This window comes from Bos indicus, chromosome 6 (genome assembly GCF_029378745.1).
Source record: "Bos indicus isolate NIAB-ARS_2022 breed Sahiwal x Tharparkar chromosome 6, NIAB-ARS_B.indTharparkar_mat_pri_1.0, whole genome shotgun sequence".
Lineage (NCBI taxonomy): Eukaryota > Metazoa > Chordata > Mammalia > Artiodactyla > Bovidae > Bos > Bos indicus.
The window spans coordinates 81,655,534-81,683,498 of NC_091765.1; the positions used below are offsets into that span (position 1 = coordinate 81,655,534).

Genomic DNA, 27,965 nt, shown 5'->3' on the forward strand with positions numbered 1-27,965 from the left:
TCATTGTCTCTTGAAGTTTACAGCATGCTATGCTGTATCTTTAATGTGGACACTGAAATCAGGTGTTAAAGTACAGCAAACCCATTTTTATTTTTATCCTCAATTTCCTTATCTGTAAAATTGGGGTAGAAACTGGTACTTGGATATCTTCAACAGAGATGTAAGGATGAAACAGATAATGCATGTGAAAACATGTAAGACAAGTTTTAATGTAATAATAATTTTTTTCCTAATTTGACACATCAAAGTCAACTTCTAACCAAGTTCTATGCTACCAAAAATAAAATATACAATGTATAAATATGTTTATTTTAAAGTAGTTCACCATTCTTCATTTAATACATTCAAACATATAAAATTTTCTTAGCATTAAGTGTATCCAAATTTCTTTACAGGTAAATATGGTTTAAATTCTAATCCAAATGAGTTTTTCTAATTTACTCTACATAAACAATTTGTCTTTATTTTTTAATGAACATATTAATTTAAATGCCTAGTCTTTAAAGTGTCTAGGAATTTTTTTTTTACAATTTTGCTAAGAATTTAAAGTAGATAATTAAATTTTATAAACTTTACCTAGTAATGTTAGCCATTTTCTCTCACAAATATTTAAAATCTCCTCTTGTCTACTCTAGTACCTCTTCTATGCACTAGAGGTAGAGAAGTAAAAATGTATACAATTTCTTGATATGTTCCTTTAAAAAGGGGTAAATAGCTTCTATAAACTATTGTAGTTACTGATGTTCTGGGTATACTCAAGTTTGCGACTGAGTGGGAAAGACTTTCTCAGTAATATACCTTACAACTTGGCTGTGATTGAATCAGAAATTTTCAGTAAGAAATGATAAAATATATATTCACTATTATTTGTAATTTGTTTGAAGGGAATTTGAGTTGGTGAAAAAAAATCTAGACAAAACTAAAGATTCTCTAATATTTGATATAATTAGGATTTTTACATTGAGTATAAACATTTATATGTAAAATAAGATGTTATTTTTAATGAAAAAAGCATAGGAATATCAGGTTTAGAATTCTAGCCATTATTAACTACAGTATGTGTGTAAATGTGAATATGCAACACAACCTAAGTTTTTTTCTTCTTTAGAATAGGATGAAATTATTTATTAAGAGCTTGTGAGGACACAGAGATAGAGATAATATACACAACACCTAGCACAATCTTCTGGGCATTACAGCTTTGACTTGCTCCTATAACATGATGGCAAATTCTTCTACTCAAAAGAAAAAAAAATAAAAATCTTATATGATTGTAACTTCTAGGTATTAAAAAAAATAGAAATTGATAATTTCATCAAAAAAGAAAAAAAAAAACAGGGAAACTGGAATGCTATTTCTTGAAATAAAGTATAATCTGCAATCACTTGAACACAATTATACAACATTCCATCTGATTATCTATTAACATTATGCATGTCTCAGTGTTTCCTCATCACAGATCTAACTGTACAATGTCTCTCTGAGTTAGCTGAGTAGGTTATCAAGGGGACTTAGTGAAGCTTATACTAAGGGATCAAAAGCCATAAATATACATTTAAAATCATTTAAGTATCTTCTAAAATTTGCTTCTGTTCCACACCTTTAAATCATACTCAGAATTTCCACCATGTCACAAACTATGTACACATGTTCAACACCCGCGACCAAGTGTTGTCAAGTCCTTGGTTGGGGCAGTGGCTTTTGCTGTCTTTATGTCCCAGCTGAGCAAATGAGCTACGTTCCCCAGCTGCTTAGCAAACATTGTTCACAGGCAGCAAGGGGACAGCCTTCGCAGAAAGAGCCAGCTGGCAAACACTCTGCCAAAGGGCAGCTTCCCTTTGCCTCTGTCTTTAATTAAGAGGTGGCAATGGGCCCATCACCATGCAGGAACAGAAAGGCCCAATGACCTCTATTAGAGCAGGGCAATCACAGACAGAAATGCCAGCTGGCAAGTGTGTGAGCCCTGGAAAGCTCTGCCACCTGTGTCTGGCCAAGAGCCATCCAATAAAATGGTGGTATCATTCTGAAGATTCAAAATAAGCCCTGGCAACCTATCAGGACCCCCACCTTAATACATGGTATCAAAGCTCATTATCCTTTTTTTTTTTTTTGTCCTTTTGACAGTGTTAAAAAAAAAAACAACACAACTATTTGTGTATTTTATTGGTATGCTCAAAAATTTTACTTGGAAAAAGTCTGGGAATTAATATCTTCTCTGTAAAAACTGACCAAAAGATAATGATAACTTCCCCAAAATAATACATAAGGGTTTTTGCTGCTTTTAAAGCATGTAGGTAGGCAATTTTATTCATTTATTGAATATGTGAATATAAATCTTTTTCCCCAAATCATTTTTTCTTACTTTGAGTTGTGCAGGTAATAGAATATATTAACACAGCATTAAATATAAAATATTAAGCATAAAGCCAAATCTTACTGAAACGAATATTACATAAAATGGACTATAACAAAAGTATTTCCACAACATGGATATGATTAATTAGAATAAATATTAACAGACAAGGCTCTGCCCTACCACTTGTTGAATAATTCTTTGTTTTAACAAAAACAGCAGCTTAAATGAAACAAACAAACAAAAAAAGATAATCCTTTCTCTTAAAGCTCAACATTCAGAAAACTTCACGGCATCTGGTCCCATCACTTCATGGGAAATAGATGGCGAAACAGTGGAAACAGCATCAGACTTTATTTTGGGGGGCTCCAAAATCACTGCAGATGGTGATTGCAGCCATGAAATTAAAAGACACTTACTCCTTGGAAGGAAAGTTATGACCAACCTAGATAGCATATTCAAAAGCACAAGGCTATGGTTTTTCCAGTGGTCATGTATGGATGCGAGAGTTGAACTGTGAAGAAAGCTGAGTGCTGAAGAATTGATGCTTTTGAATTGTGGTGTTGGAGAAGACTCTTGAGAGTCCCTTGGACTGCAAGGAGATCCAACCAGTCCATTCTAAAGGAGATCAGTCCTGGGTGTTCTTTGGAAAGACTGATGCTAAAGCTGAAACTCCAATACTTTGGCCACTTCATACGAAGAGTTGACTCACTGGAAAAGACTCTGATGCTGGGATGGATTGGGGGCAGGAGGAGAAGGGGATGACAGAGGATGAGATGGCTGGATGGCATCACTGACTCGATGGACATGAATTTGGATGAACTCCAAGAGTTGGTGATGGACAGGGAGGCCTGGCGTGCTGAAATTCATGGGGTCGCAAAGAGTTGGACATGCCTGAGTGACTGAACTGAACTGAACTGAACTGAAGGAATATCATGTATATGAGACTCATGCATATGCTGAGAAGCAAGTGTTAAAACAATCAAAGGTCGCCCATAATGGGAAAAAATAGGGATCATTTCCTTAAAGACCAAAAAAATAAACAAAAAAACCCCCACTAAACTCATAGGTTCAGCTATGAATAGTTGTTTCAGGTAAAGAAAAACCAGGCAGGAAAATAAATAATAGTCAAATGTTTAATGTTCCTGCTGAAAAAATTTATTACATCTAAGATATGTATATTCAGGTATATGGACTATATGCAACCCCATGGACTATAACAATCCATGGAATTCTCCAAGCCAGAATACTGGAATGTGTAGCCATTCCCTCCCCTAGGGGATTTTCCCAACCCAGGGATCAAACCCAGGTCTCCTGCATTGTGGGCAGATTCTTTACCAACTGAGCTACCAGGGAAGCCCAAGAATATTGGAGTGGGTAGCCTATCCCTTCTCCAGAGGATCTTCCTGATCCAGGAATCAAACCAGGGTCTCCTGCATTGCAGGCAGATTCTTTACCAGCTGAGCTATCAGGGAAACCACTATTCAATTATATAGGTTTTTTTGGTGTATAGCTATTCTAAAGTGCCAGTATGAATCTCAACTTATTTTAAAGTGAAAGTGAAGTCGCTCAGTCGTGTCTGACTCTTTGCGACCCTGTGGACTGTAGCCCACCAGGCTCCTCTGTCCATGGGATTCTCCAGGTAAGAATACTGGAGCGGGTTGCCATTTTCTTCTCCAAACTTATTTTAAAAATCAACTTTAATTACAATAAAAATCTGGAAACTTAAAATGTTTACAAAAGAATTCATAAATTCATATATTTGCCTAGCTTTGAATTAGTATGCAGTAATAAAGTTTACAAAAATTTGAAAAAGGAAATGTAAAACTAAATTTAACAAATTATTTTTGAATACAGCATGTGTTTGTAGACTTCTAGCATCAGCAATTCAGTTTGAACCATGACTCCCAGAGAAACAGGAATCACTGAAGTATATGTATAGTAGTGTTGTAACATTTTACCTGGAGAAGGCAATGGCAACCCACTCTAGTACTCTTGCCTGGAAAATCCCATGGATGGAGGAGCCTGGTGGGCTGCAGTCCATGGGGTCACTAAGAGTTGGACCCGACTGAGCGACTTCACTTTCACTTTTCACTTTCATGCATTGGAGAAGGAAATGGCAACCCCCTCCAGTGTTCTTGCCTGGAGAATCCCAGGGACAGCGGAGCCTGGTGGGCTGCCGTCTATGGGGTCGCACAGAGTAGGACACAACTGAAGCGACTTAGCAACAGCAGCAGCAGCAGCAGCAACATTTTACTTGATTTACTCTCTTTTTTTTTTTAGTAAACACTACACACCTTATTACAACATAGCTTTGTATCAAAGTATTTTCCTAGAACATTCTTGGTGAATAATGTTATTTGATAATATTTTTTTCTGAAATATTTTATCAATATCTTCATTTATGGTCCCTAATAATCCACTTAGTTGCATTTAATGCTATCAATAAGTCATTCTTAGACAATGATTTCAAAAATAATAATTGAGTTATTTATCTATTTATAAAATCAATATATGAACATTGTAGAGACATTCAAAACCTAGAAAAAAGATGTAGATAGCCCCACGTACCTCACATAAACTATGTTTCATTCTCTGTTGTATCTTTACACAGAAAAAAAGATAATCCAAAAAAATGAATCCATGATGAAAGAAGCAAAAAATGCTATGAATTACTTCAATGTGTTTCAATGCATTTACTTATAATGTTTATCTATCATATATGTGGAATTCCAATTTTAAGTAACTTTCATTAATAGGAGATCAGTATTTCTCGTGATACTTTTGCATTAGTATAAGGAAAATGCTTATTCTCCTTCTTAATTCTAGCGTCCTAGCTTGGACAATTTCTTAGGTATTGCAAAATGAGTCTTTAAACTTCCACCCTCTTCACTCTTCCCTAAGAGAGGAGCGATGTCTCTGGGAGTTTATGAGAAGCAGTTGGATAAGTGTGGCTTCCCTTCCCTTTTGGGATCTGCTTCTCAGCATTATATCAGCAATCTTTTCTACTCCTACTTCGATAGGACATATACTTATGGGCCAGGGTCTCCAACCCACCTCTTAGAGTCTGGTTTGAATACTCATCTATTTTTATCCTTGTTCTATTAGAACTCAAACTGTTCTAAATAGTGCATGTCATTCAGATCTAGTCTGTACAAAAATCACAATACAGTACGTCTCCTACATACAAATAAGTTCCATTTTGACAGCCCGTTTCTAAGTCCTATTTGTTTTTAAGTCAAATAAATTTAGCCTAGGGCTCCCCCAGTGGCTCACACGGTAAAGAATCTGCTGCAATGCAGGAGACCTGGGTTTGATCCCTGAGTACGGAAGATCCCATGGAGAGGGAAATAGCAACCTACTCCAGTATTCTTGCCTAGAGAATTCCAATGACAGAGGAGCCTGGCAGGCTACAGTCCATGGGGTTGCAAAGTCAGACGTGACTGAGTGACTAACACACAAATTTAGCTTAGGTACCCAACTAACACAAATCAACTACATGGTATTATACCATAATGAGTTTATAATACCTTTCATACGAATAATACATGAAAAAAAACACAAAAATAAAACATTTTTGATCTTACAGTAGTATACTTTGAAAAGTACAGTAGTACAGTATAACAGCTGGCATACAAGGGCACATTCACATCTTTGAATGATTGCAATTTAAAGGTTCATATGTAGGGAACTTACTGTAAGATGGGAGTGGAGGTTAGAAAATCTAATCTAGCATAATATATCTAAGCCAAATACACTATCTCAGCTTTAGAAACTTAAGTGCATCTTTAGTTTCTACCTGTTTATTCCTTTATCAATAGTTTACTTGGTTGTGGATTCACAAAAGAGAAAGAGGAATGATTATTGCCTTTAGATTTCAACAACTATTATGGCAAAAGAACAACTCAGGGAAGAGGAAGGAAATCAAGAAACTATAGGGAATGTGAAGCATACACTTCCAATTTTATGCCCTTAAACTTTAAAATAAATTTTATGTGACAGTGTTAGACTTTTGTCATAGGTTTTCTAAAATTATAAGGTATATATACACACTACTTGCTGATACTTCCAAATAGAATAGGTATTATGCAGAGATACTGGCCATGAGAATGTGTTTTTCCCTATAGAACACTGCAGTCACTACTGAAGGTTAACAGCTTCATCATTTGGGACACTTTGAAAACGTTCTGTGACTTTATCTTTCAATGCTGTGAAGCCTAGTGAAGCTGATGCTAGATTACATTGCAGTATTCCGGCAGCGTGAACTATTTGGCAGCAACAGAACACACAGAAAGCACTCCCTATACATGTCTGGCCTTCATAATCATGACTGCAAATCAACTGTCACGGATTTACACCTAAAATTGTAAAATGCTTCTCTACAAATTGGATAGCTGCAGTTGCTAAAATTAAAATGAAAAAGGAAGAAAGGACATTTTTTATTCCGTTAGTCCCACCTTTTCAAAATATTTGATTTCATACTCCAGGATGATTCCATTGGGACGATCTGGCTCTTGCCAAGACAAGGAGATGCTGTTCTTAGCAATCTTCCCCTTTTTCACATTGGTGACTGGAGAGGGGGCTGAAAAATGGAGAGTAGCATGATTAACAGAGCCTTAAAATTACACCTGTCTATCATGTATATTGGCACACTTGAATGTAATATAATAAATATACCAAGCACTTAACTTTGCATTTTACCTGGAAACAGTTATTGTTTATATACAAGTTTTTATAGATTTAGAAGTGTTTTTAAAATATAAATCAACTGAGAGAGAAATTTCTATAATAAAATTATAGTCACACAGAATCTTAAGTCCAAATTTTCTCTATAAAGTTTAGATACATAAAATATCTTCTTTTTATAGAATAAAGATGTTCTTAATGATCTTATGTCTATTCTAAGATTCATGGACTCAACATATTCCATAACACTAACACATACATGGTTATCCCTATTACCAAATTTTTATAACATTAAGACTTTTATAATTTCTTATTTTTGAAATCATATGAGTCCTATAGTCACTGAAATTTCATATATTAAATATAGTGGAGGTCTTTCTTAAAACTATGCTTAAATATGTGTAGTATATATAAAACAATAGTAAATAAAAGAAGCATTCCCTTCATATCCATTTTCCCCAAATATTTCATTAGAAATCACAATTGCTTATGATGTTCATCATTATTTGTCAGTGTCTATTAAATGACTATTTATCTGATAAAAATAGAAAAAAAATGCTACTTTCTGAGTATTTTGAACTCCCACACATTTCAATATTTGACTTGGCATCCATTTTTTATCAATCTGATGAGATTTGTATAGACTCTGGGTTTGACACCATAAAGAAGTGCTGACATACTTTTCTTGATGTAGATAACCTTTATTTTTGTAGCTTTCAGATTTTATAGAAGACAAAGCAAAAGATTATCATGGGCATGCAGGTTCTTTACCACTAGTGCCACCTGGGAGGCCCATATATATATCTATATGCACATACACACATCATGAGTGTATGTAAGTGCAGAGACAGATAAAGAATACATAATATACACATTTTATATATTTATAATGTATATGTAATAAGATGGAAAAGATGTCAGCTAAAGTGAGTAGTGTATAACCACTATGTGATAGCCCTGTGGTAGTGTATAGCCTTATGTGAACAATATTATATATCTACTGAGATTAAAATTTATATATATATATATAGATAGATAGATAGATATACGTTGGGCTTCCCTTGTGTCTCAGATGGTAAAGAATCTGCATGCAATGCAGGAGGACTCAGGTTTGATTCCTGGGTTGGGACGATCCCCTGAAGAAGGAAATGGCAACCCACTCCAGTATTCTTGCCTGGAGAATTCCATGGACAGAGGAGCCTGGTGGGCTATATACAGTCCATGGGGTCACAAAGAGTCAAACACGACTGAGCAGCTAACAAAAAGAAATAACAATATACATGTTATATTGTTGTTGTTGTTTTAGTCTCTAAGTTGTGTCCAATTCTTTGTGACCCCATGGACTACAGCCCATCAGGCCCCTCTGACCATGGGATTTCCCAAACAAGAATACTGCAGTGGGTCGCCATTTCCTTCTCAAAGGGATCTTCTCCACTCAGGCAGCAGACTCTGGTCTCCTCTGTCTCCTGCAATGGCAGACAGATTATTCACTGCTGAGCTACCAGGGAAGCCCTATATGTTATATACATATACATATGGATGCATAGAATTTCTATTTTAATTTCCAGTAGTATTCAGTCAAAATAATGGACTGTAATTTGTCATGTTTAATTATCTTTTCCACTCCTCGGAAAGTGTAATCAAATCAGAGGCATCATTTTGAGCAACAGACAGCAAGAACAAAGTTTAGAACTATTTTGCGGGGCTCCATGCTAGTGTAAAAAGGGGATGGGAAGAGGTCATCATTTAAAAACAGAAGTGAGATCACATCATTCCTCTGCACCTCTGTGTCTCACTGCAGAGTAAAACCCAAATGTGGAAATACACATAAGCATCAGTACCGCCTGGCTCTCTGCATTTTCTTTGACCTCACCACCTCTTGCTACTTCTTCAGTAGCTCCAACCCAGGCTGGTTGCCCCAGGCACTTCTGACACACTCCTACATAGTGTTAGCTGCTTGGTTGTGTCCAACCCTATGGACTGTAGCCCAACAAGCTCCTCTTTCCATGGAATTCTCCAGGCAAGAATACTGGAGTGGGTTGCAATTTCCTTCTCTAGGCTGGCTTCCCCAGGCACTTCTGACACACTCCTGCCTAAGGATTTTCCATCTGCATCCTTACTCAGAGGTGCTCCTCACTCTGACTCCAGAGCTCGCTCCCTCTTCTGGATTTCTCACTGAGACCTTTCCTGTTTGCTCTCTCCCTTAGCCCCCCTTATCTTGCCACATTCTCTGATCTTCACAATTTTTCTTCTATTACTTGCACTTCTACCATCTGATATTCACATCTTATTTCTATATGAATTCTTCCTTATTCCTACTTGTTTTTTTCAATCCTCTCAAGTAGAGTATAATTTTTATGAGGGCAGTGATATTGTTATTCTCATTTGTTGCTGAATCCTAGCTCTAGAACAGCACCTGGACAGAGGACGGTCCAATACATATGTATGGAGTAAATGAGTGGTGGTAAAAAATCAAATACAGAGGAACCTTTTATTTTTTATTATGTATTTTATCAGCAAACTTATCTATTAAAAGTGACATGTCTTTCAATAAAATTAAAAGAGAAACAACTATCTGTAAGAGCAAAGTCTGGTAACTGTCTAGTGTCTTATAAACCCATAGGTTATATTGACTTTGATCCTATAATGTGTAATTTTATTCTTTTAATCATAGGGCTTTGTGGTGTTCAGATTCAGAGAATGTATAGTTTCAGCTTTATCTTCTATTCTTTTTTAAAAAAATATTTTTAATTGAGGCTAATCGTTTTACAGAATTTTGTTGTTTTTCTGTCAAACATTAATAAGAATCGGTCTTAGGTTTATATATATCCCCTCCCTCTGTTCAGCTCCACAAATTTTCTGGACTCTGGTGGCTTGGACAGTAAAGAATCTTGTCTCCAGCACAGGAGATCTGAGTTGGGAAGATCCCCCTGGAGAAGGAAATGGCTACCCTGGATGACTCCATGGACAGAAGATCTGGTGGGCTATAGTCCAGGGGTTCACAAAGAGTCAGAGACAACTGAGCAACTTTCATTTTGGGCATTCCCTGCTGGCTCAGATGGTAAAGAATCTGCCCAAAATGCAGGACACCTGAGTTTGATCCTGGGTCTGGAAGATCCCCTGGAGAAGGAAATGACAACCCACTCCAGTATCTTGCCTGGACTTTTCAAGTGGCACGAGTAGTAAAGAATCCTCTTGCCAATGCAGAAGACACAAAAGACATGGGTTCAATCCCTGGGTTGGGAAGATCACCTAGAGTAGGAAATGGCAATCCACTTCTAGTATTGTTGCCTGGAAAATTCCATGTACAGAGGAGCCTGGTGGGCTACAGTCCATGGGGTCAGAAAGAATCAGATAGGACTGAGCTACTGAGCACATATACACACTACAGAACACAAAGTGTGTGTACAAATCCAAAATTGTTTAAAAGTACTTTTGAAATTGAATTTTATTTCGGTTCAGTTCAGTCGCTCAGTTGTGTCCGATTCTTTGCAACCCCAAGAATCGCAGCACGCCAGGCCTCCCTGTCCATACCAACTCCCGGAGTTCACCCAAACTCTTGTCCATCGAGTTGGTGATGCCATCCAGCCATCTCATCCTCTGTCGCCCCCTTTTCCTCCTGCCCCCAATCCCTCCCAGCATCAGAGTCTTTTCCAATGAGTCAACTCTTTGCATGAGGTGGCCAAAGTACTGGAGTTTCAGCTTTAGCATCATTCCTTCCAAAGAAATCCCAGGGCTGATCTCCTTCAGAATGGCCTGGCTGGACCTCCTTGCAGTCCAAGGGACTCTCAAGAGTCTTCTCCAACACCACAGTTCAAAAGCATCAATTCTTCGGCACTCAGCTTTCTTCACAGTCCAACTCTCACATCCATACATAACCACTGGAAAAACCATAGCCTTGACTAGATGGACCTTTGTTGGCAAACTTTCATGTAAATCCTTTACTTGACTGGTGGGTCTCACAGTCACATTCTGGAATAAGTTCAAAGTCCCTATTGATTCCCTCATGAGGGAAAAGTCATGCCATCTTCGGTACTATGGACAAATTATCCAGAATACAGGGAAAGAAGGAAGAGCAAACTATAGGCCCCCTAGTTCATCATAGTGTTTGCAGCAAAGCAGCAAATTTACTGATGTAGAAACAGGAAGAGAGAATTCAGGAAGATAACAGAATTTTTTTTTAATATACTTTGTTTGATAGTGTGTATCTTTATGAATCACATAAACTACACTCACTGTCCCATTACCACTATATATGTGTTGCATTATACTTTAATAAAGATCTAAAGACTGTCTTTGAAGTTCTTCACTCATTTCACCACATTGCAGACATTCTTATTTCGATTGATGAGGTTTTTATAGATAGGTTTTAGTTTTCACTTAATTAACTGATGGTGTTGCCAACACTCTATTCAAAACTGCATTTAATATGTATGCTCCATGAAGGCAGGGATTAATTTGATATAGTTCACTGCTATATTGCCAGTGCCAGAAAATTAATTGGCATATAGATATTTCAGAAATATTTGTTGAATGGATACATGCATGAATGAATGAGAAATACATACATCATCAAGTATCATTCAAAACCAAGTTTATCTCATTTTACATGCATATACTAGGATCCTATTATTTGGGAAATTGAATTTTATTTAAAATAATCCATTCTTCAATAAAATAAATAACCATTTCAAAGTGAAGCTATCAAATAAATATCAACATAGACATAATCATCCCTAAATGAAATTCTTTGTTATTTACTTACATTCATAGAAATTAAGCATAAACCATATGGATTTCAAAGACTGTTTGATTTAATAAACATTGTTTTCCATACTTGGTTGTCTCAGAGGCTAACGAGTGCCCTTTAAATCATGGTTCAGAATGGAAGAAGAGGAGACCACTTCTCAGCTCAGAGTCATTCAAGAATAACCTGCTCAGTGAAGAGATGACCTCTTCCTCATTTGGGTAAAGCTGATCAAAGTGGGGACAGTGACAGCTCCTGGGACATAATGATGATGTGCAAATTGTAAATGGCAGCACTCTCACCGTATTGTGAAGTATTTTAGAGATAATATGTATATTAAAATAACTGTAACAAGATTTGTCAGCATCAGGACATGTTTATTTCATTTATCTCCCTTACCTGTTGTTCATTCTTTATCCACTCGACCTTTTATTAAGTAAGCCTGGAACAAACTGGGAATGATGGCACAGAGCATTACCTGTAAAACTTCCTGCTGCTGCTGCTAAGTTGCTTCAGTCGTGTGCCGACTCTGTGCAACCCCACAGACGGCCTCCTACTGGGCCCCTCTGTCCCTGGGATTCTCCAGGCAAGAACACTGGAGTGGGTTGCCATTTCCTTCTCCAATGCTTGAAACTGAAAAGTGAAAGTGAAGTCGCTCAGTCGTGTCCGACTCTTAGCAACCCCACAGACTGCAGCCTACCAGCTCCGCCATCCATGGGATTTTCCAGGCAAGAGTACTGGAGTGGAGTGCCATTGCTGGATGATGTTAAATCATAAATATTACCATACTAGGGCTTCCCTGGTGTCTCAGACAGTAAACAATCTGCCTGTAATGCAGGAGACCTGGGTTCGATACCTGGGTTGGGAAGATCCCCTGGAAGAGGGGATGGCAACCCTCTTGTATTCTTGCCTGGAGAATGCCCATGGAGAGAGGAGCTTGGCAGGCTACAGTCCATGGGGTCGCAAAGAGTCGTTCACAACTGAGTGACTAAGCACAGCACAGCACAGTGTAAGAAGAACAAAAATACCAGAGAAATAAAGTTGACTAGAACAAAACAATTTGCATAGCTTCTAAGTTTCACCTTACGGATATGTGGAAACATTCCAAATTGCTTCTTAGTATTCTAGCTTACATATTGGAAGTGAACTTTGAATATCAGTATAATAAGCAAGATGTTTATCCTTTAGACAGTAACATTTCCCTAATTCACCTAATTGAATTTAAAAAACTTAAATCAAGAATGATTTTATATTTATAGAAAGATTATTAAGGTAGGATAGAGAGATTCCATGTATCCCACACCTAATGTCTTCTATTTTCATTTTAGGATGTTTTAGAAACATCCTAAAAAACAGTGGATGTATGCATATGTATAACTGATTCACTCTGCTGTATAACAGAAACACTACATTGTAAATTAGCCATAACCCATAACCATTTTTAAAAAAGAAACAACTTACAACAGTATAGTAAATCTACCACAATTGATTAACCAATATTGATATATTATTATTAAAGTTCATATTTTATTCCAATTTCCTTAGGTATACTTATTATTCTTTTTCTTTCCCAGGATCCCACTCAGCACACCATATTACATTTAGTCATCACGTTTCCTCAGGCTCCTCTGGGCTATAATAGTTTCTCAAACTGCTTGATCTGATGACTTCGACATTGCTGAGGCACATCGGTCAGGTATTTTGTGAAGTATCTCTCAGCTGGGATTAACATGATGTTTTTCTCATGATTAGATCTGAGATATAAGTTATTTTTGGAGGAAGGTACAGAGGTAAAGTGCTTTTTCCACATCGTGTCAAGGGTACAGGCATAACTCATCTATATTAGGTTAACTTTGATCACCTGACAGAGGTAGCATTAGATTTCTTCACAGTAAAGTTATTCTTTTCCCAGTTTTCCATACACGTGGAAGAAAGTGACTATGTGCAGCCCACAGTTAAGGAAGGTGGATCAATGGTTTGTCTCCTTGAGGGTGGAGTACCTGCCCAAATTATTATCTATTCAACCCTATGTGTTTGCTTCATCATTTATTTATATTCTTGTGGAGTACAGACACATGGGTTTTTTTTTTATACTTTACTTATAATCTAATACTTTATTTTTTATTCAAATTGTTAAAGTTTTGGTCACTGATTACTCTTTCAGTTAGCAGATTCTATGTCTTTTTGACATACCTCTATCATTATGGGTTTTCTGTCTGTATTCGTCATCACTTTCTTACCTCTTGGCACTGCAAGACCAGATGCTTCAGGCTCATCTTATTTCATTTACTGTCCTCAATCCTAGAATAAATCATTTCTCCTAGGAACACTGGTTTCCTACATTGGAGAATTCTACTGGACACCAAGGTCTGGATTATAAGTGTGCTCCTTGCTACTGGGGTTTTGTTTCTTGGCCCTCTCAGATGACAAAGCCAGGAAAGAAATGCATGTATGTTAACCTGTGTATATCTATGAACATTTCTAAATGTAGCTATTGTTATTTGTGTATATACATATATATAAAAAGATATATGTGTATATATATATATATATATAGAGAGAGAGAGAGAGAGAGAGCGCGCGCTAAACATGAATATACAGTGATGCCACTAACTAATCAGCTATCACACAGGTTATTCTAGCCTCTTTAACTTATCTGTAATCTCCAACTTCAACAGTGGCTCCCACCATCCACCACCAATTTACTTTATTTTCAGTATGTATTTCTAATGATTAAAGAATTGCCAATCTGTGTGTTTGACTTACTGATACTTACATAAATGTAGAAATCTTTAACATCTCAGTGGCACAAGCAATGATAAAACAAAAGTCTGCTATCTGTTATGCAAAAGAGCATGTCATCCTAACTTTTCAAATACAGAACCTAGTTTAGTGTTCTCAGATAGGAAAGGGTGCCATGGTATAGACAGCTTTGAAATCAAGCAGAATTGGCTTCAAATTCCTTGGCAATCAGCCATTTCATAGCTGAGTGACCTTGTTTAAGTAACCTAAGAACTATGAATGTTTATTCTATCTTTAAAATTGGAACACTGATACAGACTTTTTACCAGGCTGCAATCTGATTCTGTATAACGGTATCAGGTACAGTGTGTGTATGCCTGCTAAGTGGATTCAGTCGTATTCGACTCTGTGGGACCCTGTGGACTGTAGCCCGCCAAGCTCCTCTGCCCTTGGGATTATCCAGGCAAGAATACTGGAGTGGGCTGCCATGTCCTCCTCCAGGGGATTTTCCCAACCCAAGGCTCCTGGGTATCTCCTGCATCTCCTGCTGAGCCACCTGGAAAGTCCCAAGTATTGGTTACTTGTATTCCTTTTTTTTAAAATAATACATCTCTATGCATTTGACCTATTCACATAAAATTTTATCTTAAAGCATTGAGAAAGATAAATAAGATAATATGGATATGTACTGGAAAAACCCCTGATGCTGGGAAAGATTTAAGGCATGAGGAGAAGGGGATGACAGAGGACGAGATGGTTGGATGGCATCTCCAACTCGATGGACACGAGTTTGAGCAAGCTCCGGGAGTTGGTGATGGACAGGGAAGCCTGGCATGCTGCAGTCCATAGGATTACAAAGAGTCGGACACGACTGAGTGACTGAACTGAACTGATAGATATATTTTCAGTCTGTGATAGTCCACAAAAATGTTAAAAGTTCTTCAGATGGAGCTTCTTTTACTTGCCTCCAAAAGTCCCTCCACACAAGTCATGTGTTCATTTACACACAAGCTTTAAAAAACATGCATCTTACAATTAATTCCATTGGCAAATTCTGGCCAATGGATATCAAAGTTAATATCTGCTGGCTGAAACCTACCACTCCTCTCTTCCACACACAGTTCATCATATTTAGGTGATTCTTTTTATCCAGATGAGTCTGGGAAAGATTTTCTTAAAAACAAAGATTATTAGTCTTCACTCCAAGAAATTCTGACTCAGGAGATAAGACTGGGGCCAAGGATTCTGTTTTCAATGAACAATTTAACTGAACCATTTTTTCAGTAATTTTGGGACGTATTAAAGGAAACCATACTGGAATCAGTTCTTGTAACAAAATTATATAAACTTGGAAACCTTAGGCTAGAAGCTGGATCAGTGTTGTTTTGTGAACTGTTGCCTTCTTAAACCTTTGCTCACTCTTATTACCTTGCTATCTTGATGTCTTATACAATATTTGCCTTTTTTCATTTGTGTACTGTTTCTTAATAGGTTGGGAAAATATAAAAAGAAACAGTCTATTAATACTTTGTAAATTGATGTGTTTGTACATTCATATGTAATCTGTTTTAGTCCAACCAGACTATAATCTCTATAAAATCTGAAAATTCTTGTGCTCTTTTTCAGTACTGTCTGCTAGTTTTTCGAACAATTTCTGGATGATACTATGAACATGCAAATATTGATAAATAAAGAGGTGAATAAACAATTACTCATTCGATTACAATAGATTTGTTTGCATTTTTTAGAGTTTTACACAAATGACATTAACAATATTTTTTTTTTTTTGGTTGGTTGGATTAATAAGAGACATGAGTAAACGTGTCGGGAGAAATGGATATAAGCACTTGTCTTATTTGCACTAACGTTTCCCAAGTATGTGATATGCAAAATCTTATCAAATTGTACACTTTATGTGAAGTTTATTATATATCAGTTATACACCAATAAGGGCTTCCTAGGTGGCACTAGTGGTAAAGAACCCACCTGCCAATGCAGGATACTAAGAGATATGGCTCCATCCCTTAGGTTGGGATGATTCCCTGGAAGAGGGCATGGCAACCCACTCTAGTATTCTTGCCTGGAGTATCCCATGGACAGAGGAGCCTGGCATATTATGTTACATAGGATTTCTTTAGTCTCAAAGAGTCAAACATGACTGAAGCCACTTAGCACACATGCAACAAACACATTAAAGAATATGTACATGTGTGTGTTTGAAATGAAAGGTATATGTGCCCAATGACCCTCTAAAACATCTATCAAAATGTGAATTAGTTAGAAAAGGGTAATAAACCATTCCAAAAGTAATAATTTTGGGGAATATTTCAATCTATATTATAGATAAAAATCTATTTTCATAATCTATTTTTACATAATTCATATTTAGTGGCTTTGATAAATACTCTAAATGGATAATTACTTCCTTGCTGTTTATACAGACTGAAATAAATATAAAAATTAATTACTACAATCCTAGTTACAGACTTGATATTTTTGTCTTTGTATTGTATTGACAGTCTGAAATTGTCAAAATGGAAAAGTGGGCAGATATTTTAAAAGTATATACATGGCCATTGAGTATTATATCACATATTTCATATTCTATGTATTATATAAATTATATTAATGTATATGTATACATTTATTCTGTACTTCATATATATTTAGTGCTATATTTACTTGTCATCTGATACCACCAGACCAAGAGAAATAACTAGTGTATTCTCACCACACCTGGTATACATGGTCTCTTCCAAAGAAAAGGTTGAGGTTTCTTGCTCAAAATAAAATTTCAATCCGCTCATTCAAACAAAACCTACAATCACTCCATCTTAAAAGCCTGTATATATATTTTGATATATGATCTCAGTGAATTTTAGAAAGGACCATTCCAAAAAAACCTAGCTTTAAATGTCAGGAGTTCTAGGGAAACAATACCCTTTTTAATAAAAAGTACCTATGACGTGAAATGTCCCATTAGGTATAGTTTGCTCTTTTTAAAAGACTTGAAAATTATAAGATACTGAAAATTAATTGTTTTCAGTGGGAAATAAAAGCAACTTAATTGCAAAGAAGTAATTTTGATGTGATCTGACTTAATAGTATTAACCATATGCTTCAAATACCGTTCTGAAGTCATATGCTCAATGATGCTAACTAGAAAAGAAAATGGCAACAATAAAAATAAAGAACTATATCACTGGCATTTATAGTCAACATTTTTCTGAAACAATCATGCAGATTACAAAACAAATATTAAATGTAACAATGTGTAAAATGACACATGCCTCTTTATGAATTAATCCCACACCAAATAAACTCTTACAGAATCTGTTTTCCATTTATTACTTCTTATTACCTTATAATAGAATTTTTAGTACACAAAATGGTATTATTATCAATGGCTATTTAATCTTAACCACAGTATCCACTTAATGAGAAACAGAATTTAAATAATTTTTACAGTATCCTTTCAAAATAAAGTGGGGTTATATATAGCAAGTGACATGGCACAGCTGGAAAACTTTAATCAACACCATATTCTTAATATACATTATATCCAAGGGAATATAGTCCCATGTATAATTTTCAATATCATTTATCAATATTACACCTCAAGTATAGGATATGGCCATTAGTTTTATAAGTAGATAAAAAGTTATTAGGTCAATAAAAAAGTCTCATAATTCATGTCTTTTTTATAAGAGGAAAATTAATTTCTTATAAATCCACATTATGTAAAGTCTTGTTAAGCACAGAATAAGACACAGATAGATATAAAATGATTAAGTGGTAACTTTAATTCAATTCCTAATTACTTCAAGGTTTTTATAATATAAACAAATCGTATCTAGCACTTTGAAAAGTAATATAAACACATCATAAATATAAAAAAACTATTTTTTTCTTTCTACTTCCTATTGGTCTCAATTGTATTTATTAATAGTCATATAAAAATAGGGATTATTTATTTCAACAAAGATCATGATAGTAAGCTATTTACCTATTGACTATTTAAAGAACCAGATTAGATTTGTTATAACATTAAAGTTCAAGGCCATCACATCTTCTTTCTTAAATATATTCTCTCTGGGGCCATTTGACAAGATTCTTTTATTAATAAAATCTGAAGTTGTGCCTGTAGAAATAAGATATTAAACTTTATGGCTACAAAATAACCAGAGAGACTTGAGTAGTGCTTATCAGCTGGCCTCATATACATCACAATTACAGTATCTTTTAATAGCATAATTGGTAGCAGCAACATGACAGGCATTGAGTAAATATAAGATTAATGATTAAAGCTACTTAGCCTTTTAAAGTCCAGACAAAATCCAAATCAAGATATTCTGTTCCAAGTTAGTAACATTATCAGATACTCAATTCTTCAGCTCTTACCATGGGACAAATTATAGTGACTCCAATCACATATTCTCCAAGTGGTGAGAAATCTCAGCTAATACTGAAGCTGCATGTGAGGTCATTTTTTTTTTTTTTTTTTTTGAGTGACCATACGGAGAAATTTTTAAACCCACCTCTTCCTGTTCTCTTTTCCTAATTACTGAAAAACTAATATGTCAGAGACTAGTGACGTGGCTGTTGCATTCAACAGCCCCACATGTTAGGTGAGTGATCATAAAATTGAAAATAGTTACAACAGACATAGAAAGTTAGACCATTCCTCTGAGAATTTATTTATCTGCCTCCAAACTATATAACTATACAATCTCAAAAAGGACAGAATGATCTCTGTTTATTTCCAAGGCAAACCATTCAATGTCACAGTAATCCAAGTCTATGTCCCAATCAGTAATGCTGAAGAAGCTGAAGTTGAACAGTTCTACAAAGACCTACAAGACCTTCTAGAACTAACACCTGAAATAGATTTCCTTTTCATTACAGGGGACTAGAATGCAAAAGCAGGAAGTCAAGAAATACATGGAGTAACAGGCAAATCTGGACTTGGAGTACAGAATGAAGCAGGGTGAAGGCTAATAGAGTTTTGCCAAGAGAACACACTGGCCATAGCAAACACCCTCTTCCAACAACACAAGAGAAGACTCTATACATGGACATCACCTGGTTAATACCGAAACCAGATTGATTATATTCTTTGCAGCCAAAGATGGAGAAGCTCTATACAGTCAGGAAAAACAAGACCATGAGCTGACTGTGTCAAATTAAGACCTAAACTGAAGAAAATAGGGAAAACCACTAGACCATTCAGGTATGACCTAAATAAAATTCCTTATGATTGTACAGTAGAAGTGAGAAATAAATTCAAGGGATTAGATCTGATAGACAAAGTGCCTGAAGAACTACAGTTGGAGGTTCGTGACATTCTACAGGAGGCAGTGATCAAGACCATCCCCAAGAAAAAGAAATGCAAAAAAGCAAAATGGTTGTCTGAGGAGGGCTTACAAATATCTGTGAAGAGAAGCAAAAGGAATGATTTCTACTTTTTTTTAATTTACCAAGGCTAGATTTATGGCCCAGGATTTGATAGATCCTGGAGAAGGTTCCATGTGCACTTGAGAAAAAAGTGAAATTCATTGTTTTGGGATGAAATGTCCTATAGATATCAATTAGGTCTAACTGGTCTATTGTATCATTTAAAGTTTGTGTTTCCTTGTTAATTTTCAGTTTAGTTGATCTATCCATAGGTGTGAGTGGGGTATTAATGTCTCCCACTATTATTGTGTTATTGTTAATTTCTCCTTTCATACTTGTTAGCATTTGTCTTACATATTGTGGTGCTCCCATGTTGGGTGCATATATATTTATAATTGTTATATCTTCTTCTTGGATTGATCCTTTGGTCATTATGTAATGACCATCTTTGTCTCTTTTCACAGCCTTTGTTTTAAAGTCTATTTTATCTGATATGAGTATTGCTACTCCTGCTTTCTTTTGGTCCCTATTTGCATGGAAAATCTTTTTCCAGCCCTTCACTTTCAGTCTGTATGTGTCCCCTGTTTTGGGGTGGGTCTCTTGTAGACAACATATGTAGGGGTCTTGTTTTATACAGAGTGAAGTAAGCCAGAAAGAAAAACACCAATACAGTATACTAACGCATATATATGGAATTTAGAAAGATGGCAACAATAACCCTGTGTACGAGACAGCAAAAGAGACACTGATGTATAGAACAGTCTTATGGACTCTGTGGGAGAGGGAGAGCGTAGGAAGATTTGGGAGAATGGCATTGAAACATGTATAATATCATGTATGAAACGAGTTGCCAGTCCAGGTTTGATGCATGATACTGGATGCTTGGGACTGGTGCACTGGGACGACCCAGAGGGATGGTATGGGGAGGGAGGAGGGAGGAGGGTTCAGGATGGGGAATACATGTATACCTGTGGCGGATTCATTTCGATATTTGGCAAAACTAATACAATATTGTAAAGTTTAAAAATAAAATAAAAAATAAAAAAGAATGAGAAGCAAAAGGCAAAGGAGAAAAGGAAAGATATACCCATTTGAATGCAGAGTTCCAAAGAATAGCAAGGAGAGATAAGAAAGCCTTCCTGAAAAATAAAATAAAATAAGTTAAAAAACCTGTCCTCAGTGATCAATGCAAAGAAATAGAGGAAAACAACAGAATGGGAAAGACTAGAGATCTCTTCAAGAAAATTAGAGATACCAAGGGAACATTTCATGCAAAGATGGGCACAATAAAGGACAGAAATGGTATGGACCTAACAGAAGCAGAAGATATTAAGAAGAGGTGGCAAGAATACACAGAAGAACTACACAAAAAAGATTTTCATGACCCAGACAACCATGATAGTGTGATCATTCAACCTAGAGCCAGACATCCTGGAATGTGAAGTCAAGTGGGCCTTAGAAAGTATCACTATGAACAAAGCTAGTGGAGGTGATGGAATTCCAGTTGAGCTATTCCAAATCCTAAAAGATGATGCTGTGAAAGTATTGCACTCAACATGCCAGTAAATTTGGAAAACTCAGCAGTGGCCACAGGACTGGAAAAGGTCAATTTTCAACCCAATCCCATTCCAAAGAAAGGCAATGCCAAAGAATGTTCAAACTACGGCACAATTGAACTCATTTCACATGCTAGTAAAGTAATGCTCAAAATCCTCCAAGCCAGGCTTCAACAGTATGTGAGCCATGAACTTCCAGATGTTCAAGCTGGATTTAGAAAAGGCAGAGGAACCAGAGATCAAATTGCCAACATCCGCTGGATCATCGAAAAAGGAAGAGAGTTCCAGAAAAACATCTATTTCTGCTTTATTGAATATGCCAAAGCCATTGACTGTAGATTACAAAAAAACTGTGGAAAATCTGAAAGAGATGGGAATACCAGACCACCTGAACTGCCTCTTGAGAAATCTGTATGCAGGTCAGGAAGCACCAGTTAGAACTGGACATGGAACAACAGACTGGTTCCAAATAGGAAAAGGAGTACGTCACCCTGCTTATTTAACTTTTATACAGAAAACACCATGAAAAATGCTGGGCTGAATGAAGCACAAGGCGGAATCAAGATTGCTGGGAAAAATGTCAATAACCTCAGTTATGCAGATGATACCACCCTTATGGCAGAAAGTGAAGAATAATTAAAGAGCCTCTTGATGAAAGTGAAAGAAGAGAGTGAAAATGTTGGCTTAAAACTCAACATTCAGAAAATTAAAATCATGGCATCTGTTCCCATCACTTCATGGCAAATACATAGGGAAACAATGGAAACAGTGTCAGACTTTATTTTGGGGGGGCTCCAAAATCACTGCAGATGGTGACTGCAGCCATGAAATTAAAACATGCTTGCTCCTTAGAAGAAAAGTAATGACCATCCTAGACAGCATATTAAAAAGCAGAGACATTACTTTGCCAATAAAGTCTGTCTCATCAAAACTTTGTATGAATGTGAGAGGAGATCCAACCAGTCCATTCTGAAGGAAATCAGCCCTGGGATTTCTTTGGAGGGAATGATGCTAAAGCTGAAACTCCAGTACTCTGGCCACCTCATGCGAAGAGTTGACTCATTAGAAAAGACTCTGTTGCTGGGAGGGATTGGGGGCAAGAGGAGCAGGAGATGACAGAGGATGAGATGGTAGGTTGGCATCACCGGCTGAATGGACATGAGTTTGAGTAGACTCTGAGAGTTGGTGATGGACAGGGAGGCCTGTCAAGCTGCAATCCACAGGGTCACAAAGAGTCAGACATGACTGCATGACTGAACTGAACTGAACTGAAACTATGTAACTGTTGAGTACAGTGAGTGGACTCATTTATCTTTGTATCTTCTGTAACTACAAAAAGAACAAGCACATGCCCAATAAATAAAAATTAATCAAGCAAGAAGTCAATGAAACAGTAAACTGTTACAAGATATTTCTGTAAGTAATGAAGATGTAATAACATCATTAAAAACATAATGGAATCTTTGTTTTTCAAGTATATGGGTAAAACTGATAAATGCTATTTTACTTATATGTGAACTTTTATTTAAAAGCTATAAGGTAGTAAACTTGAAAAGAGTCTTCATGACATTACAAGTTTCTATCTATGCACAAAAATGAAATAAGCAAGACCTATGCTTGTGAATACAAAGAGAACTTGGGGTAGGTGAAAATTACTAAGTATTGTGATAAATATAATTTTAATGCACTTTTCAAAGACATAGTTATACAGAGTAGACTATTAAAACATGATGTTTGTAAATTCAGAAAATTATCAGAGATAAAGAAGCAAAACAGGCCAGAGCAATTTGTGATCCAATAAAATCATTCAAAATTACTGGAAGCAAAGTTTATTTGCACCTTTTTATAGTGAATAGCTCTAGTTAATTAGTGGAAGCGAAAGTCAGAATATTTCATTTACCCTCGTTGAGAATCATCTTAACTATCCATAGGTTGCTGGGTTGAGTATCCATTTCAATTAAATTCATCATCATTTTCCTTTATTCATTTGTCATTAGTCCATTACTTATTACTTTCTACAAGTGCTATTATACCTGACTGGAACAAATTGTGTCTTATTTTATGAAAAAGTAGGTAAAAATACTAAATAAATTCATGAACTTATATATGATAAGTATATTTATAATGCATAGCAGAAGTGGCTTCCCTGGTGGTTCAGAGGTAAAGAATCCACTTGTAATGCACAGGAGATGTAGATTCCTGATCAGGAAGATCCCCTGGAGTAGGAAATGGCAACACGCTCATGTATTCTTGCCTGGACATCCCATGGTCAGAGGAGCCTGGCAGGCTACAGTCCACAGGGTTGCAGAGTCGGACACAACTGAGCACACATGCATGCATAAATATGTACATAAGTATATGTAGTGCATCTGTGTTTTAAGTACTAAGATTTCATAAGTAATGGAATTAGAATTTAAAGCCAGATATATGAGTCTAAATATACATCATCTGCTGCTTTTATATATAATAAGGTATTTAGTAAAGTTAATTTTTAAAGTATGCAATAAAGTGTTAGTCACTCAGTTGGGCATGACTGAGTGACTAACAACAACAACATATACATATCTGTATATAATAATTTTTACTCATTAATTCCCAAGCCTCATATAAAGGTTCTTAAGTATCTAACCTAGAGAAAAATAAAGAAATATTGAGTACAATTTAAGACAAACAGCTTTTTCTTAGTTCATTACTAATACTATAACATTGTTTTCTATAATTTGGCAGGGACTTAAAAAATGTCTTCAATAGTATAAACATGTCCCTTAATCTGTAAAAACAGAATCCAAGTGTTATTTTAAACTCGATGTATTCCCATTGTTTATTTTTTCTTTTGTTGCCATTGCCTGAAGAGATACATCCAAGAAAAGATAGCTTAGATCAGTGTCAAAGAGCATACCACCCATAGTTTCTTCTAGGAGTTATATGGTTTCAATTCCTACCTTTTAAGACTTTAATCCATTTTCAGCTTATTTTTGCATGTTGTGTGACAAGTGGTTTAGTTTCATTCTTTTACATGTAGCTTTTCAATTTTCCCAACATCATTTACTGAAGAGACTGTCTTTTCCCCATTGTAAATTTTTGCTTCCTTTGTTGTTGATTAATTGAACATATGAGCATGGGTTTACTTCTGGGCTCTCTATTCTGTTACACTGATTTATGTGTTTGATTAATATAGCTTTGTAGTACAGTTTAAAATCAGGGAGTATTTTTACCTCCAGGTTTTTCTTTCTCAAGATTGTTTTGGCTACGCGACTAGTAGGCACATGAAAAGATGTTCAACATCACTAATCAGGGAAATGCAAATCAAAACCACAGTGAGATTTCCTCTCATATTGTCAGAATGGCTGCCATCAAAAAGACAAGAAATAGCAGGTGTTGGTGAGAATATGTAGAAAAGGGAACACATGTGCACACTTAGTGGCAATGCAAATCAGTACAGCAGGCATTACAAATATGATGAAGGTCCCTCAAACAACTTAAAAGTAGAACTACCACATAATCCAGCAATTTCAGTTCTGAGTATTTACCTGAAAAGAACAAAAACACTAATTCAAACAGATATATGCACTCAATGTTTATCACAGTATTGTTTACAGTAGCCAAGATATGGACACAACATAAGCGTTCATCAATAAATACACGGATAAAGAAACTGTGATAGATATAGATATATCACAATCATAGAATTGTTGCCTCACGTTATGTTGCAACCGTTCTAACAAATTTCAATGCTGAAACCAAAATGTTGACTATTTTTTATATGGCCACAAAGTACTCAATTCAGGGCATGCTCTTCAGGAAGAATTGATGTGACTTTCTCAGCTTCTTCCAGAAAGTGCTCCAAGCAGACACAATGTCTTGGTAAGATAGAGCGATTAAAATAAAGCACACAAAAATATAGATTCCTATATTTCCTGCATTGCATTCCCTGTGTGCAAACTATAGTATATGTGAATAAAGAAATTTACCATTGACAGCCAATGTTACATATAATAACCACATAAAAGAAAGAGCAAATCACTTATAATAACCAAATTCTGACTAACAATTGGTCACAAGTTAAATATACACACCAGGCAATTTCACGAATGTTTTATTAGCACACATTAAAACCCAACTTATTGTCACTGAGAATTTGAGAATTTAAGATTTGTGTAATAGGAGTTTAGGATTGGTACATGATTTTTATCCCCTCGTAGAGGTTTCTCTGCCCAGAGTGGAAGCATTTGCATTGATTAGACTTCACTAACAGGGGCCAAGGATAATATCTGCAGTATTAAGATTAAGAAGCATGGCTTAAAGGCATAATAGTCCTAATGGCATTTATATGGTCTTTTTCATTTTCAAAAGATTATTTTATCAAGTGTAGGAGAAACTAAGAAATCAAAATATTACAGCAGACTATTTCTATTATCCCCTCTGACACTTTTAAAATATTATATAAGCATAGCAATGAAGCACTGGAAGGAAAAAAGTCCATCCTGAACTAACCAGATAAGCTCTGACATAGAGTCATGTGTCTTGAGCATGCCCAATTAAATGCCTGCATTAACAAAAATTACCTATTCTGTAAATTTTTAAATTATTGTTTTTCCAATTTTGGGGTCTTAAAAATTCATTATAATGCTAGAATTGAATTCAAACCTTTTTCTTACCTGATGGTGAATATTATAAAATTCTCAATGGACAAAGATAACAACAGTTAATGATGAAATAACTGTATTTAAGTTCAAGTTATGTTTGTTAGGTGAACTAAACAGTTTTAGATGAGACTTTCTCCTTTATCTATAGAAAGGGTAGGTCATTTGGGGCAGCTGCATCTTTTGAGGGAGAAATTGTTCAGTTTCTGATGAAATTAATGTGGGAAATCTGAAACTACATATAAATAGTTTTGACTGAATAATCTATATTCTTCAGACAGCATTGAATTTCTTTGGAGAAATGTTTCCATATTTCCTGACCAACTACTTCAAGGTCTATGAAAGTAGTGTTAAACAAGCTCCAAAAGTGTAATTAATCTTTAGATCTTTAATGATAAACAGTTTCTTGGGGGCACATTCATGTTAAATCTTGATCCTTTCCCATGTATTTTATAACTCCATCTTACTTACAGGATCCAGTGATTATATCTCCTTATGACTAAATCATCCTCACAGAGAATAAGGGAGGTAACAATTCACAGATTCTGATAAAACAAAGATAATCTGGCACTGCATGTGTATCAAAAGTTGACTAATTTGAGATTTTTTTTTCCATTTCTGAATATGAATATTCTGTGAGAAATTCTTAGATTCAGATGAACTCTATGTATTTAAAATGTATATATTTTAAACAGCAAAGTTACCATGAGACTATACTAATATAAGAATTACTACAACCATAATTAACGACTATTTAGATAGGAGCTTATCTACCTTTAACTAACTCCTACCTACTGGGACCTGGAAAGTTTAATGACTTTGTGATCAATTACATAATGCCAAAGGTTGCTTTTTCCCCATAATTTAGTACTCATTTCTTTTTATCCTCTCAGGAATAAATGGTAGCAGTCTTTTGATCTGTATATTTCCATCACAATAACATGGTAGGGTAAGAAAGGAATCTCTTTTTACAATGTTCACTGCCAGGAATTTATGAATGATGTGCTAATTTCTGTAAGTGTGCCTAACTACAGTGAAAGGGGCATTTCATGAATGTGTAAACAAGATAAAACATAAAAAGCAATGTCTTCTAATAGGAAAAACTTATTATTACTGTTTTAATTTATTTTACTTTCACTTTCCCTCTCTACCCATGCATTACAAAAACACTTTTCTCAAACTTATCCCATAATTTCAGTTCACAATATTGTTGCAAAAAAAGCAAATAAAGCTCTTATACAGGGTTATAGATCCTCAAAAAGAACTTCTGGCTTCCTGCCAATCAGAGCCTATTGTTTATTGTACTCAGTGGCCATCCTTCTTAACAAGTTATAGGAAACCTTTCCAAATGGGTCTTATGAGTGTCTGTCATCAAATATTACCATTAGGCATTTGTTTCTTCAATTTATTAAATAAGATACATCATATTTTGGACAACGCATAAGCAGCAATGAAAGTCTATTCATTTTCATTAAATATTAAAATAAATTGATTTTATTTTACAAGATGTGCCAAGAAAGAATGCAATTTTTGAAATCCCCAATAATTAGGGAATGGCCCAAATTTCTGATACAGAAGAAAAATTATCAGTTCCACTAACTAAAAAGTCATTCATAGGATTTCAAACCTATTGTTTCAATTATAAAATCTGATTCCAAAATCTGGAATTCAGCTCAAGTTCTTTCAAAATGTAGTGAGGTCAGAAATCCTATCAGTGCCTCAGTATATTTATCTGTAAAACTGAGATTATATTTTTCTCTCTCTCTCACCTATCTCACAAAGTCGCAGGGTATTGTTCCCATACTAATGTAACATTAAAATCACTTTATTAAAAAATCATGAAT

General features: G+C 35.6%; 1 protein-coding gene across 8 annotated transcripts in view; it reads right to left on the reverse strand.

The window, feature by feature from the left end:
* EPHA5 (EPH receptor A5) overlaps positions 1-27,965 on the reverse strand; it is a 408,082-nt gene that overhangs the window by 118,716 nt on the left and 261,401 nt on the right. For 7 of the 8 annotated variants that reach the window (XM_070791518.1, XM_070791523.1, XM_070791516.1 and 4 more), the window contains one exon: positions 6,811-6,935. In XM_070791518.1, coding sequence (XP_070647619.1) covers positions 6,811-6,935 — 125 coding nt within the window. Of the gene's footprint in view, positions 1-6,810; positions 6,936-27,965 lie in introns of those variants that run through there. The other variant, XR_011567208.1, reaches the window with a different exon arrangement.